We start from the raw sequence: 15,510 nt of genomic DNA, 5'->3' as shown, positions 1-15,510 counted from the left end.
CCCATGGACAGAGGAGCCTGGTGGGCTACAGTCCATGGGGTCACAAAGAGTTGGATACGACTGAGTGACTAAGCACACATGATTTCATTTGCTATGTAAAAGCTTATAAGTTTGATTAGGTTCCATTTGTTTATTTCTGCTTTTATATCTATTGCCTTGGTAAACTGACCTAAGAAAACATGGGTATGATTAATGTCAGAGAATGTTTTGCCTATGTTCTTTTCTAGGAGTTTTATGGTATCCTGTCTTATATTTAAGTCTTTGAGCCATTTTGAGTTTATTTTTGTGCATGGTCTGAGAGTGTGTTCTAACTTCATTGATTTACATGTCATAGGTAATTTGATAGGTATTACATTAAATCTGTAAATTCCTTTGGGTAGTATGACCATTTAAACATATTAATTTTTCCAATCAAAGAGGATGGGAGTTTTTTCCTTCAGACCATCTTCAGTTTCCTTTATCAATGTTTTAGGTTCTCAGCGTATTAAGTCTTTCACCTCTTTGGTCAAGTTTATTCCTAAGTATTTTATTTTTTGATGTGATTTTAAAAGGGATTTTTTTTTTTTTTTTACTTTTCTGATATTTCACTGTTAGTATAAAGAAACATAACCAGTTTCTCTGTGTTAATCTCGTATCCTGCTACTATGCTGAATTTATCAGTTCTAGTAGTTTTTGTGTGGAGTCTTCAGGGTTTTCTATATATAGTATCATATCAGACTTTTAATTTTTTATATATAATAGCATTCTTCCCAGTTTCTTTGACCAGTGGGGAGTCTTTCTAGTTCGTGTTTAATAAGCATGGATACCCTTTGTGGTTCCTACTTTAAGTGAAAATCACATTCCAGTTTCCTGAACATTTGTGCCCTGTGGTCTGGATTCCCCAGTAAATCCTCAAGCTTCAGTTTTTGTTCACCCCATCACTTTAAATTCTCATTTCACTTTTGATGTCTAAAATTTATATTTTCTTGGTCTTGAGCTTGACTGTGAATTAAATTATTTTTGTTAAATATAGGCCAGCATTTCTTTGTATTTACAGTTGAGGGAAGTGGTGGAGTATAGGGAGGGTGGTAGAATATAGGGAGGGTTCATTCACATCAGCTCAGGTCCCTTAATAGGAGTTCACAGCAGGGCATTTATGAATGAATTTTGTCCCATAACATTATCATAGAAATACTTACAAGTTTGATGAATCATTGCATTTTTCCCTAGAATTCTGGAAAGTTAATGACCAGACAGATAACCACAAGGAAAGCCAAGACAAACTTCTATGGCAAGCTTCATCCATAAATAAGGAAACACTGAAGGATAAAAGTGGCCAAGAATTCAGAACATATGGAGAAATCATTTATCCAAGCACAGGCTTTGTTTCTATAGGACAAAGACTCACTAAATATTATTCATGGGGAAAGTGTTCAAAACATAATTTCAATTTTCTTAGTCAAAGTAGAAGCTGTGTAAGAAAGAAAGGTGATGAATGTAAGGCATATTGGAAATTATGCTTCCATTCTAATCTTGATAAAGCTCAATCTGGAGAGAAATTCTTTGAGCCTAATGAACATGGAAAAGCCCTCCACTGTAAGCAAGCTCTTAATAAAAGTCCAAGAATTCAAAATGGGGAGAAACTCTATCAATGTTCTGAATGTGGAAAAGTGTTTATCCAGAAAGCAAACCTTGTTGTACATCAGAGAACTCACACTGGAGAGAAACCTTATGAATGCTGTGACTGTGCAAAAACTTTCAGCCAGAAGTCAACCCTAATTGCACACCAGAGAACTCATACAGGGGAAAAGCCATATGAATGCAGTGAATGTGGGAAAACATTTATCCAGAAGTCAACTCTGATGAAACATCAGCGAACTCATACAGGAGAGAAACCATTTGTATGTGGTGAATGTGCAAAAGCTTTTAAGAGTTCATATCACCTTATTAGACATGAAAAAACACACATTAGACAAGCATTTTATGAAGCTATCAAATGTGATAAGTCCAGCCTTATATATCAAAGGACTCATATGGGTGAGAAATCTGAGTGCAATAAACATGGGAAAGGCTTTGATGAGACACCCACACCCATTAAACATCAGCTAACTCATACAAAAGAGACACTTTATGAGTGTAGTAAATGTGGAAAAGGCTTCAGGGGAAAGTCACATCTTTCTGTTCATCAGAGAGTTCATACACGAGAAAAATCCTATGAATGTAGCATATGTGGGAAGACTTTCAGTGGAAAATCACATCTCTCTGTCCATCATAGAACTCACACAGGAGAGAAACCTTATGAATGCAGAAGGTGTGGGAAAGCATTTGGTGAGAAGTCAACCCTTATTGTACATCAAAGAACTCATACAGGAGAAAAACCCTATAAATGCAATGAATGTGGGAAAGCTTTCAGTGAAAAGTCACCACTGATTAAACATCAGAGAATTCATACAGGAGAGAGACCCTATGAGTGTAGTGAATGTAGGAAAACGTTCAGTAGGAAGTCAACTCTCATTAAACATCAGAGAATTCATACAGGAGAAAAACCTTATGAATGCAGTGAATGTGGGAAAGCTTTCAGTGTGAAATCAACTCTCATTGTACATCACAGAACGCATACAGGAGAGAAACCTTATGAATGCAGAGAATGTGATAAAGCCTTCAGTGGGAAGTCAACTCTCATTAAACATCAGAAAAGTCACACAGGAGATAAAACCTATTAATATACTTACTAATAACCTATAATATGATATAATAACATATTATAACCTATTAATATATTAATATAGAGATAATTTCACTAGTTATACCTCATTATATATCAGTTCATCCTGGGGAGTAACCTTATAAATATCAAGAATGTAAAAAACTTCATATACTATTTAATGTTCATTTAACTTAAGAAAGCAGAAAAGCACAATTCCAGAAGCATCTGATAAATGTGACCAATTTTTCATCCAGAATTCTTACACGAGTGGAGAATTATATATCAGAGAATTCAGAAGTGACAAAACTGTGAATATATTGATACAGAAAAAAATTTACAAAGAATTTAAATGTCATTGACTATCAGAGTATGCTGAAAAGAAACTAAGAATTTAAAGTCTAGAAAACTGTTAGAAGTTATGAGAGAAATATGTTCCATATTCTATACCACACATTTTGTGGGAAAGGTCTATTGGTTCCAAACAAGCACTCAGTAATTAAGACATGTTCACTGTGGAGTAAGTATGACATTTTTGAAAGAAAAATATAAAGTATAAAATTACTAATCCTAGCTATGGCAAACTATGTTCACTTCTTAAACAAATAGGAAAATTCCTCCCTTAAGTGATATAAAGGGGGATGAGTCATCATGATCCCTGAAACAAGCACTCAAACAGGAGATCTTACACATGTTCAACACTTTCAGTGTAAAATACAAACCCCTTTCAGAAAAGGCATATAGTAAGCTTTAACACACCTCACTTAGGAACATAGCTTACAACTTAATATTTAAGGGTGACCATTTTATGGTTACATTTTATGCCTCATTTTATTAGTCAATAAAAATTTTTAATTTTCAGATTATCTTCCTTAACACAATATTATTTGAAATAGGAAAAAAATTGACTATCCAGTAGTCAATTGATTCAAAATTGACATATCAATAAGATAGAATAGTATGCACTAATTAAAAGTGTTCTTGCTGCTGCTGCTAAGTCACTTCAGTCGTGTCTGACTCTGTGAGACCCCATAGATGGCAGCCAACCAGGCTCCTCCCTTCCTGGGATTCTCCAGGCAAAAATACTGGAGTGGGTTGCCATTTCCTTCTCCAAAAGTGTTCTTATGTTTGAGGATTTAAGGAAATGTTCATGATAATTGGCTAAGTGAAAAAAATTTTTAAATGTACCACATGATTTACATTGTAAAAATGCATTGAGAATGGATATGCAGCATTATATCAGTGATTCTGGGTGGCAGAAAAATAGTTGTATACTGAGTAAAATTATATGCACATATATGTATACAAATATATTTTATATTTGTATGTGTTTTAGATTGTATAGGTAGACACAGAACAAAATGCTTAGAAGGAAATATACCAAATTATTAAGCAGATTATCCAGATTATTACTTGGGTGTTAGGACTGTTGATTTTTTAATTTTTAAATGTAGTCTCCAGAAACTACCAGTAAAATAAATTGTTTAAAGTAATGTTGGGCATGCTTGATTCTGTCTTTCCATCCATACTTTAATGTATGACATCATTGTTTTCTTAAAATAACCCCATTTTCATGTATGTGTATATATTCCTTATTCCTTTTTCATGTGGTTATCTGAGGGTATGGTTTTGAGTATATGTTTTGCATCTTGACAGTGAATATCCTGCAATTTTAATATCTGTGTGATTTTTTGGATAAAAATGTGTCTCCATAGTTATTTACTCTGTGACCACCAAACCTCATTACATAAATTATCAGCTAACAAACTTTACAGGTGAGGTAGTAAATTGGTCAAAGGTACAAGTAATGAGACAAAACTGACTTCTGACACCAAATAGAAATCTCTTCAACTGTGATACTTGTGAATGTTCCTATTCCCTCTTTGCTCCTTGTCCTGTTGTCAGCAGTTTTGTCAGGCACATCCTAGGTGACTCCAGTGATTTATGCCCTATATAATCCTCTCTGCTTAAGTGTAGGCAGAACTGAGACTTGCTTTCAGCCAATAGTTTATGGCAGAGGTATAGGATGTCACTCCCATGACTATGTTATGTTATACAACACTTCATCTTAGGAGACCAGAGAGAAAATTTCCTTGCTGGCCTGATAAAGTAAGCAGCCATGTTGAAGAAATACATGTGACAAGGAATTGCAGCTGGTTTCTAGGCCCTGAAGGCACCCTGAGCTAAGACAGTGGGACTTGGGTGGCAAGCTCATGCAGGCAAGAAAAGTAGCAATAGACAGCTACTTTTTTCCCACAAGGAGCTCGCTGATTGGTAAATGGCATAGGACAGATTCAGAGATGTATAGCAGCCAAGAATCTTATGTGCTAAAGAGATCAGCTTGGAGATCAGACCCCACTAGTGATTATGGGCCCAGGTAATTATCAGAGTTTCAGTTGGAACTTCTGAAGAACTTAGGAGGAAATTCATAAGAAAATATAAGTTAATCCCAATAATTATTTACTTTTTTGCTTAGTTTTTTATTTTCCTGGAGTTTCTAACAATGCTTTTAAAATTTTTCTTGTTTATTTTTCCAGGGTCATAAAACATACAATCCTATCAATGGAATTCTCCTCTCTGGTATTAGAATTCAGGATAGTTAATAACTTTGAGGGGGAGGACTTAGAAAGGGAAAGGGGAAGATCCTCAATTAGGGTCAATAGCAGGCTAGAAATTTTTTTTCTCTGAAGAATATCTGTCCGCAGAAGATGGCACGCTATGCTCCAAAACCCTCACAGGCTGTACTGTGACTCACAGGGACCTTCCAAAATTTCCATACTCCGTGTCCATCTGCCACAAACACTTCATATGCTAGGTCATTTGGTAATCCACACCTATTGCAAAGTCTATTCTTGCTCTAGGCCACACTGAAAATTGGCAGTTTTGTGGGTTATTCAGTAAATGGAGCAGAGCAGCAGGATAGAAGGAGGTTTATTGTGCCTAGTGCTCCTCATGAGTTATGGGACCCTGCTATCTCAAAAGTAGTATAATTCTCTGACACATATTTCATGACCTTACTCAAAAATCTAAGGGGCTTGTTTCTCACTCTGCATCTTTTCCCGCCACTGACACCTTCAGCCCCTTAGGGCAGCCAGACCATATGGTGCAAGCAACAAGACTGTTGGCACTAGAGCCTGGGCTAACTACAGAACCTTTCCTGCCCTAGGCCCCAGTCAAAGCTGGCAGCCTTTTGTGTCACCTGGAATATGGGCCAAACAAGTATTTCTAGGTGTAAAATGTGTCACCTCTGATCCCAAAGAGGACCTCAAGGTGCTATATTTCTCTCTTGTGAAGTTAAACTTGGTGTGGTTGAGCTTGTGGTAGTTTAAACTTATTCTCTGGGATCCAGCTGGTTTCTTCAGGGGCCAGAAAGATGAAATAAATAGAACTGTGGTAAGGACCACCACCCCTTAACCCCTGACCTGACATGGGCTTACCTGGACAGCTCCACAGTGGGCTTTCTCCAGCTGCCATCCCGGCCTCCTCTTCTCCTTGTCCCAACCTGAAGATCCCATGTGGCTGGGCCACAAGGTATCCTATTAAGGGGAAATGACAGAGGACTTCGTTATGAACACCTGTAGCATTCCGGAACCGAGGCCCGTCCCTGCAGGGCGGGGATGGTCTGGCTTTGGTGACTGCCCTGTGAGCCTAGCCAGTGGGCCCTCAGTGCAGACCATCTACAGAGAAGGCGAGAGCATGACCATCCTGGGCAGGGGGCAAATGCCATTAGGAATTCCTGACCAGGAGCCTGAGGCCTGACTCATTCAGGGCCCAGACGCCCCTGAGCTGCAGTAGCCCAGAGAGGGAGACACGAGGGGATGTGTACCAGTCACCCTGTGGAGGGTTTCTCACCAACAGAGACCAGGTGGCTGTAGTTCTCCAGCATGACATCCCTGTGGAGGTTCTTCTGAGCAGCATCCAGCTGCTGCCACTCCTCCTGGGTGAAGTCCACAAACACATCCCTGAAGGTCCATGTTTCCTACAACAACACATCCTTAGCCCAGTGATTAGCTTGCAGATGGAGATAGTACATCAAATCAAGTGCCCACTCTGTGCCCATCCTATGTTCTTCATATGTAGAAAGATTTCAGCCCTCCCCACCACCCAGGAGAACCCTGACAGATGAGGACAGGAGGGTTCATAGAGTGCAAGGTTACCTGCCCCGGGTCACACCGGTAGGAACTAGGAATAAAAATCCATGCAGTCTGGTTTCTGCACACACACTTTTAGACACTGCATTGCCTTTCTCTATGTAATTGTTATACTGTTCATCATCCACAATTTGACATAGTGTAGTATATAGGGTGCTTATGTAACTAAAATTATTTTAAACTATGGGAAAAGAGATGAAGTGTTAGAAATATCTCACCCTGGAAGTTCATTCTTCCAACACATATTTATTGACTAGAGACCAAGCTGATAAGTTCTGAGGATTTAAAGATTAATAAAAAACAAACACCTCCTGAGTTGAAGGAGTTACATACATTCTAGTAGAGGGAGAAAAACACCACTTATAAACTTACACATGAAAGGGCAGGAGGAAAGGAAGAAGGCAATGGCAGATGTAGGGCAGGGAATCCAAAAGAGGAAGAACTCAGTTCTGTTTGGGACCGACAGAGAAGGCTTTGGAAGGGATGTAGATCTAGAACAGTTCAAAACATAGCCACTCAATCATGACCAACAGCACTGATTATCAGATCAATCACGAGTCAAAGAACAGGACAGTATCTGGCCTGGTCAGCAAATTTAGGTAATAAAGAAAAGGTCTCTATTTGATCTTATCACCACCAAACAAGGATTTACTTCTCTAACTGCCTGGAGAGCAATAACCCACCCATTTCCATTCTGGATCCCATCCTGTCCCACTCACCCTCGGTGGCCTTAAATTCAAGAAGACATGTTGCAGCCACAAGGCTCCCGTGGGCCATGTGTGGCACCAGTTTACTCAGCTTTGCAGAGGGAGACAGGAAACAGTGGGCCAAAAGGTAGTGACAGGCCTGTGTTGCCAGCAGGAGGACTTTGTACAATCCAGTAGCTCAACCTGCCCCTGCCACTCCCCCCCGCCATGTACTAGTTGAGGTGCCCAGGAACCACACTGTCAAACACAGCCAGTATCTGGCCTAGAAGCCAAAAGCTGCTCCATACACCAGTATCTCTTGTAACAGACCCCCAGGCACACGTTTTGCCAAAAGTTTTACTTTCATTTTAGGTTCAAAGGATTCATTAGCAGAAGAAACCACTCGTTACTCACACAACAATTTGAATATTTAATACAGGATTATCTGACTTATTTTCAATATACAGTCATTAAAAGAAAAGAAATAGAAGCAACAGAGAGAAGTAACAGCATATACATCACCAAATTGGGCCAACACCTACATCCAGAATTTAACAGCACTGGGATGTCCCAAGTAACAGCAATCTGGAGTCCCAATTGGGAGAAGGTCCTGGGCAATGCCTCCACCCCACTGGCGAGATCAAATTGCAGCTTTGGGGGCTCCTCCTTATAATCCCAGGCTGCAAATTGATACCATCATCAGTTTGTGAACAAAAATGCAGCTCTGGTTTTTCTTTAAACTTTGACAGTGCTGTTTATTCCATCTTCTGAGTCACCAGATTTTCCAGACCCCAGAGGCTGGCCAGGCCTCTAAGAACTCAAGAAAATTCCAAGACCCATTCCCTCTCTTATCTAAAGAGCTGCTTGATAGCTGGTAACAATCTGCATGCTCATGGGCAGGCACGTAACCCAGGGAGTGTCCAGGCAGGTCAGAAGCAGGTCAGAGGCCTGCTCCCCTGCCTCTGAAGCCTGAACAAGACTACCTCCATTTTAATTTCCCTAACAGCATATTTTCCAGGGTCCTGGTGAAGGACATGCTCAGTTATGAGAGTTACCCTGGACCCAGGAAAACCCAAATCAATGGCTTCCTACCAGCTATTTTTAGTTATTCGCAGGCCTCCCAGTCCAGGTGCAGTTTGTTTACCAATAAAGAATCATACTGATCCTAAGTAACAATGCCTGGTAATACAGCTGTTATTCCACAATTATTGGATTTACAGAGACACAAAGCTAAAGCCAGGTTATCTCAGATTTCTGTGATGAGGAGAGAGAGTTTTATTCATACTACACTCAGTGTTAATGCTTTAATAATGACAATGAAGGAATTTAAAAACTACTAATAGATCCTACACATACAGGGTCAGAATTTAGTTCAGAACGAAAGCATCTCAAATTGCTGCAGAAAAGAGGTTATTAGCAAAATCTGGCTACGTATTTATGCAGGAAAAAAGCATACCATAAAACTGCATTAGCTACCCCACTCCAAATTCCAAAATAAATTGCAGATGAAATCAGAGATTTAAATGTGTACAGGATAACCATAAAATTACTAGTTAAAAGTTTTTATAAATGCAAAATAGCGAAAGTCTTTTTAAACCATCCCCAAATTCAGAAGACATACAGTTAAAGACTGGCAAACTTGATTACCTAGACATTAGAAATATCTAAATTGAAGAAAATAACTTTTTAAATTCTCAAACATCAATATCAAAGTGGTAATGATATTTGTTTATTATATAACAATGATCTAATTTACTTCATACACTAAAATTCTAACATCTTTAAGAACCACAACCTCCTCCAGTATAACTGGAGGAATGTGAAATAAATTTATAATAGTATACCATTTATCACCCTTCAGATTCTTTTTCTTATTTAGATATAATTGACATATAACACTGTGTAAAGTCTGGATTTCCCTGGTGGCTCAGTGGTAAAGAATCAGCCTGCAATGTGGGAGACTCAGGTTCGATCCCTGGGTTGGGAAGATCCCCTGGAGAAGGAAATGGCAACTCACTCCAGTATTCTTGCCTGGAGAATCCCATGGACAGAGAAGCCTAGTGGGTTGCAGTCCATAGGGTCGCAAAGAGTCGGACACTGAGGAACTGAGCACAACACATACAACATATTGACTTGATACATTTATATTTTGTAATATGATTACCACCGGTAGCATTAGCTAACACCTCTATCATGTCACACAATTATAATTTCTTTTTTTGTAGTGAGAACAATTAAAATGTAGTCTCTTGGCAACTTTGAAGTTTATAATACAGTATGGTTAACTATAATCATTATGCTGGGCATTAGATCTCCATTAATTATTTATACTGTTCAGCTTCTTAAACATTAAACAGGTAAATACCTAGTGCAATCAAGTGTGTAGAAAAATAACAAGTTATAAATGATTTAAAGCATTGGGTATGGGTGGAGCAACTGGTTAATATACATCAAAATGTATATTACAAATACTCTTTAATGCAGCAGTGCCATTTCTAGGATTTTACTCGAGTTTTTGATAAGTCAGTTAAGAAAAGACAACAGAATGGATAAAATGTTCATACCAACAGAAATAATTAGTTGACTAAAAATTTCATTTAGGTTTTTCTGTAAGATGGCATGGAAAAACCTGAATGAACTTTTTGGCCAAACCAATATAAGCAGCTGCTAAAGATACAAATAGATTATAAATCTCAATAGAGTTCAAATATATGCTAATTAAATAGTAAGAGACTCTTTTTTACCTATAAGGTTAGTAAGCATTCAAAAGATAGAGAAGAGCCACTGTTCATGAAGGTATAGGAACATGAGTACTCTTAGTGTGGCAGTAACTATTACATTTTTTTTTCTCATATTTTAACTAGGACTCTATCCTACTGACTTCCCTGGTGTCTCAGACAATAAACAATATTGCTTGCAATGCAGGAGACCCAGGTTCGATCCCTGGGTCAGGAAGATCCCCTGGAGAAGGAAATGGCAACCCACTCCAGTATTTTTGCCTGGAGAATTCCATGGACAGAGGAGCCTGCCAGGCTACAGTCCATAAGGTCACAAAGAGTCAAACTCCACTGAGTGACTAACACTTTCTTTCTATCTTACTGGAATATTTATATGGCCACATGGATGTTAAAGGCAGCATTATTCATATTAGCTAAAAGAAAAGGGACATGACTCAATTTCCTATGTTCCTGAGAATTCAATAATGGTGGCATGACAGTCATATCACCAGGTGACGTCGCTTCTGATAAAAATGACCTTTGATAGTAAACAAGCTGCATCTGGACTTGGAGGATGACAGTGTTTAAACTGTTATGGCTACACTCTGAAATGGCCATTATAACAATTGGCTGACATGAAAAGATGTCTGATGTATTTTTGTTAAATGATAAAAAGCACTTTAGTCAGAGTGGAGAGTGGAGGGATAGTCAACATTTCTGCCAGAGGCAGGAGGCATGTTCATACTAAGGGATTGACTCAAATCCAAAAATAGCCCATGGCATAAGGGGGAAGAATAAGGTGTGTACACAAGTATGTCAGCATGGGGGAAAGTCCTGTGAAATTGTAACCGAGCAGGACCCTTTGGGGTCTTCCCAGGCAGATGTCCTCCACCTGCCTGTTGTTTGTAGAAAAACTAGTCTCCTAAGCCTTCCCTCAGTTCCAAAGAATAAATTTAATCAAAGAAATGAGAAAATGCAGAAACAAAGGAAAACAGTCAAACAAGACAAAAGAGTAATAGTTAAGTCATTAAACAAAGTCAAATACTTTTAGTTCCTTCTCAAGGACTATAGATAATACTTCTGAGCCATATCCTTTGAGCTGTTTTGCAGAGACGGAAACTCTCACCAGGTGGAAGGAGTTAACTGCATGTTGACTACAAGCACAGAGACCCCCAGATGGGTTGGAACCAGAAGGTCGATAATGTTAACTCCCACTTATCTTACCACAATTTAATCAGAAAAATGTTTACAAGCTGATCATGGATCCTATAATCCCCCTCAGTCACCCTGTCTCAGTCACCCTGTTGTAAAAAAACCTTTTCCTAACAGTCACCAGGGAGGCCGGGTCTTTTAAGCACTAGCTGCCTGGACTCCTTGCTTGGTGCCCTGTAATAAATGCTGCATTTTCCTTCACCACAACCCAGTTTTAGTAGATTTGGCAACCAGATGCAATTTGGTTTGGTAACATGGTGGGGAGTGATCCTTCCTAGCTTGATCCTGCCCTCACAGGCACTACAGCAGGGCACCTGCCCTCATGGCAGTGTCTCTCCAAACACTTCTAACTTTCATCTCTCTCCTCTGATAGGGATTTAACTGCCCTTTGTAACCTGGTCCTTCATGGGTGTCTGGAAGTTGAGTCACCATGCCAGTGTTGCTCTCTCTCAGCTGGGAGAAGCGACAGCACATTGCAGGCCCAGCTCTTGTAGGATCTGCTGTTCTTTGAGCCTTCCTCCTCTGCCCTGGTGTCTGGGCATCTCCTGCAACTCCCCTCAGAGGAGCTTATTCCTAAGGAGGCAGAACCAAACACATTTCTGCAGAACCATCACTTCAGCACCCTATCTCTGCCTCTGACCTGGGAACTTGCCTCCTTATGAGGTCTTTTGTAGATTAAGGAAACCCATGGCAGGTCAGCTGGTGTTTGAAGCTAGTGAGCCGTTGGCTGTTGCCCTGACCCTGGAAAGGCAATGACCACACATGAGATGCCATTAGCAAACCATATGATGAAGCAAAGTTGAAGAAAACTTAAATGTTTTACTCAACACAAGGAGGCACAGTTCTTCATTCTGTGTTTAAGAGGTAAGGGCTCAATTGCTGACAGGGTCTCCTTCAGTGTCTGCCGCTGAGGATTTTGGGCCTCTGGATGCGTGCAGGGATCTGGGCCTTTGGACCGCCACCTGGCGCTGGATTCGGCCCTTGCTGCTGGAGCCGCCCACCTGGGCCTGTGTGCTGATGTTGAAGAAGACTCTTGAGAGTCTCTTGGACTACAAGGAGATAAAGCCAGTCAATCCTAAAGGAAATCAGTCCAGAATGTTCATTGGAAGGACTGATGCTGAAGCTCTAATACTTTGGCCACCTGATGCGAAGAAGTGACTCACTGGAAAAGACCCTGATGCTGGGAACGACTGAGGGCAGGAGGAGAAGGGGACAACAGAGGATGAGATGGTTGGATGGCATCACCGACTCTATGGACATGGGTTTGAGCAAGCTCCAGGAGTTGGTGATAGACAGGGAAACCTGGCGTGCTGCAGTCCGTGGGGTTGCAAAGTTGGACACGATTGAGTAACTGAACTGAAACAAAGAGCTTGATTATCGGCAGACAATGAGCTACGACTGCTTTACTTCTTTGAGAGTCCAGCCTCTGAAATCAAAGTCCTCTGCAGGTTTCACTCATTCAATATAAGAAGTGAGTGCCTACTATGTACTTATTCTATGTGTTGGATATACAAGAGTTCCCTGATTGTGTGGAGCTGTACTCTTGCAGAGGAGAGAGAGTAAGCAACAAACTTGATAAGTAAATTAAGGGTATGTTAGTTACAAAGGCATAAGTGCTATGTGGGGGGGGGGGGGTAGTGCTACCTGTAAGTCCTTTGCATCCTCCTCAGCCCTAGTCTGGCTAAGGCTCTCTGCCTCAGTTGGGGAGGGTTTTTTTTCCATTCCAGTTTGAGCAGCTAATAATGAAATGGAAGCTGAGATGTACACAGCACAAGCTTTATTCAGTGGCCGAAGAATGGAGAAGCAGGAACTAAGTTCACAGAGCAACTTCTCCTCACCCACCTGCAGCAGGGATTTAATTTTAAACAGTGAAGACAAAAGGGGGAGGAGTGAGGCTAAAGATGGGGACGCATATGCATTAGTCTAAAGACGCTTACTCCTTGGAAGGAAAGTTATGACCAACGTAGATAGCATATTCAAAAGCAGAGATATTATTTTGCCACCAAAGGTTCGTCTAGTCAAGGCTATGGTTTTTCCTGTGGTCATGTATGGATGTGAGAGTTGGACTGTGAAGAAGGCTGAGTGCTGAAGAATTGATGCTTTTGAACTGTGGTGTTGGAGAAGACTCTTGAGAGTCCCTTGGACTGCAAGGAGATCCAACCAGTCCATTCTGAAGGAGATCAGCCCTGGGATTTCTTTGGAAGGAATGATGCTAAAGCTGAAACTCCAGTACTTTGGCCACCTCATGCGAAGAGTTGACTCATTGGAAAAGACTCTGACGCTGGGAGGGTTTGGGGGCAGGAGGAGAAGGGAATGACAGAGGATGAGATGGCTGGATGGCATCACTGACTCAATGGACGTGAGTCTGAGTGAACTCTGGGAGTTGGTGATGGACAGGGAGGCCTGGCGTACTGCGATTCATGGGGTCGCAAAGAGTTGGACATGACTGAGCGACTGATCTGATCTGATCTGACTGGGGAAAAGGTGGTGCTTTTTCCAAGGGGTGTGATATTACCCCCTTTTATCATTATTATTATTATTGTTTGGTCTTTAATCTCTGGTCATGGCCACCGGTAAGTGTTATCTAAAATGCTAATGTAATAAAATCAGCGTATACTGAGACCCAGGGTCTGTTGGAGATCTGAAGAGTGAGCATCTCGGTCCCAGCTGGTTTGTAGTTTCCTTTCTAATCTCTGGGCCCTTTAGCAGTAAGATTTCAGTTAATTCCTGCTAAAGGTGGGGGTTGGCATGTTTTGAGTAAGTTGGAGCAGCCCTGGCAACAAAAGAATCCTTTGGGTTTACTGTGTGATTTTGGCTAGGTTTCCAAGCCCTTTTGTTGTTTTCTCCCTAGAAAATGAACAGAAGGGTAGTATCAAAGTACAAACAGGGCAACTATGAAGACAAATGTGAAAAACAGTGCCAGGCATTTAGTAGACACTGAGTAAACAGTGGCTGAATTAATCAATTAATGAAGCAATCACTCGCTGACCCCCGGAGCCCGCCCTTCTCCCACCACAGAGGCCTGGTGACTCAACACCGCCCCCACCCCAGGGGCGGGAGCTCTTTATCCATGGCCCCTCCTCCGACCTTCCTAAGTGGCCAATCCCCAACTTCGCCTCCCCTTAATCCACCACCAAGAACTCGAGATCTCTGGGCGGGTAACACCAACCAGCACCAACTTGCACCTCCCCGGGGTCAGCAGAGCACTTCCGTTCCCCATTGCCTGGGGAGCCTGAGTGCTGCGCACGCGCAGGAGAGGGTTGAAGGGGCGAAGGGCAACCCAGCCAATGCGTAACATGGTACCTTTAGGGACACTGCTTCTGACGTGGCTCCCTCTGAGGTTATATGGAGCGACAAGAGTGCGACCATTTTCCGCGACAAGTAGTACAAAAGGCTGGGCAGACGTCTCGGGTGGCGGGAGGCGAGCGAGCTCCGTGCGGACTGTCATTGCGACCCGGTTCCACCGCCTCCAAGTCCCGCTCCTCTGGTCCTCTTGCGCCGCTGGGCCTCCTTGTGGCTATGCACCCTGGAGAGTTCCCGCCCCTCCATTCCCCAAAGCCATGCTCTTTTTCTCAGAATAAGAAAACCAGCACTGGTCCCCAGCAGCACATAGTTTAGGGCATTTTGGGGGCGGAGCCGGGCCATTAAAGAGGGGTTATGGTCCCAGGTCAGTGGTCAGTCCAGAACTGGCCTAGAGGAGGGGCTGGGCAAGGTTATACTTTAAAAGGTTATGGTCTGTTTAGTTACTATAAAATATTGACTGTATTCTCTGTGTTGTACAATATGTCCTTGTGGGTTATTTTATACATAATAATGTGTACCTCTTAATCTTATACCCCTATATTGCACCCTTTCCCCCTTCCCTCTCCCCACTGGTAACCACTAGTATATTCTCTATATCTGTGAGTCTGTTTCTTTTTTGTCATATGCACTAATTTGTTGTATTTTTTAGATTCTACGTGTAAGTGATACATGGTATTTGTCTTTGTCTTACATTTTATTTAGCACAATAGCCTTTGAGTCCATCCATGTTGTCACAGAGGGCAAAATTTCATTTTTTA

The 15,510-nt window shown here is 41.2% G+C and overlaps 1 protein-coding gene and 1 pseudogene across 9 annotated transcripts in view; both read left to right on the top strand.

The window, feature by feature from the left end:
* The window catches only part of ZNF674 (zinc finger protein 674), a 34,152-nt gene extending 29,976 nt beyond the window's left edge, over nt 1–4,176 (top strand). For all 9 annotated transcript variants that reach the window (XM_061410356.1, XM_061410350.1, XM_061410352.1 and 6 more), the window contains one exon: nt 1,210–4,176. In XM_061410356.1, coding sequence (XP_061266340.1) covers nt 1,210–2,702 — 1,493 coding nt within the window. In that variant the 3' untranslated portion in view covers nt 2,703–4,176. The remainder of the gene's footprint in view (nt 1–1,209) is intronic.
* The window catches only part of LOC133243439 (ATP-dependent RNA helicase DDX3X-like), a 77,743-nt pseudogene that overhangs the window by 24,610 nt on the left and 37,623 nt on the right, over nt 1–15,510 (top strand).

The sequence above is a fragment of the Bos javanicus genome, chromosome X, assembly GCF_032452875.1.
Source record: "Bos javanicus breed banteng chromosome X, ARS-OSU_banteng_1.0, whole genome shotgun sequence".
Classification (NCBI taxonomy): domain Eukaryota; kingdom Metazoa; phylum Chordata; class Mammalia; order Artiodactyla; family Bovidae; genus Bos; species Bos javanicus.
This window is presented reverse-complemented; position numbering and strand designations above follow the sequence as displayed.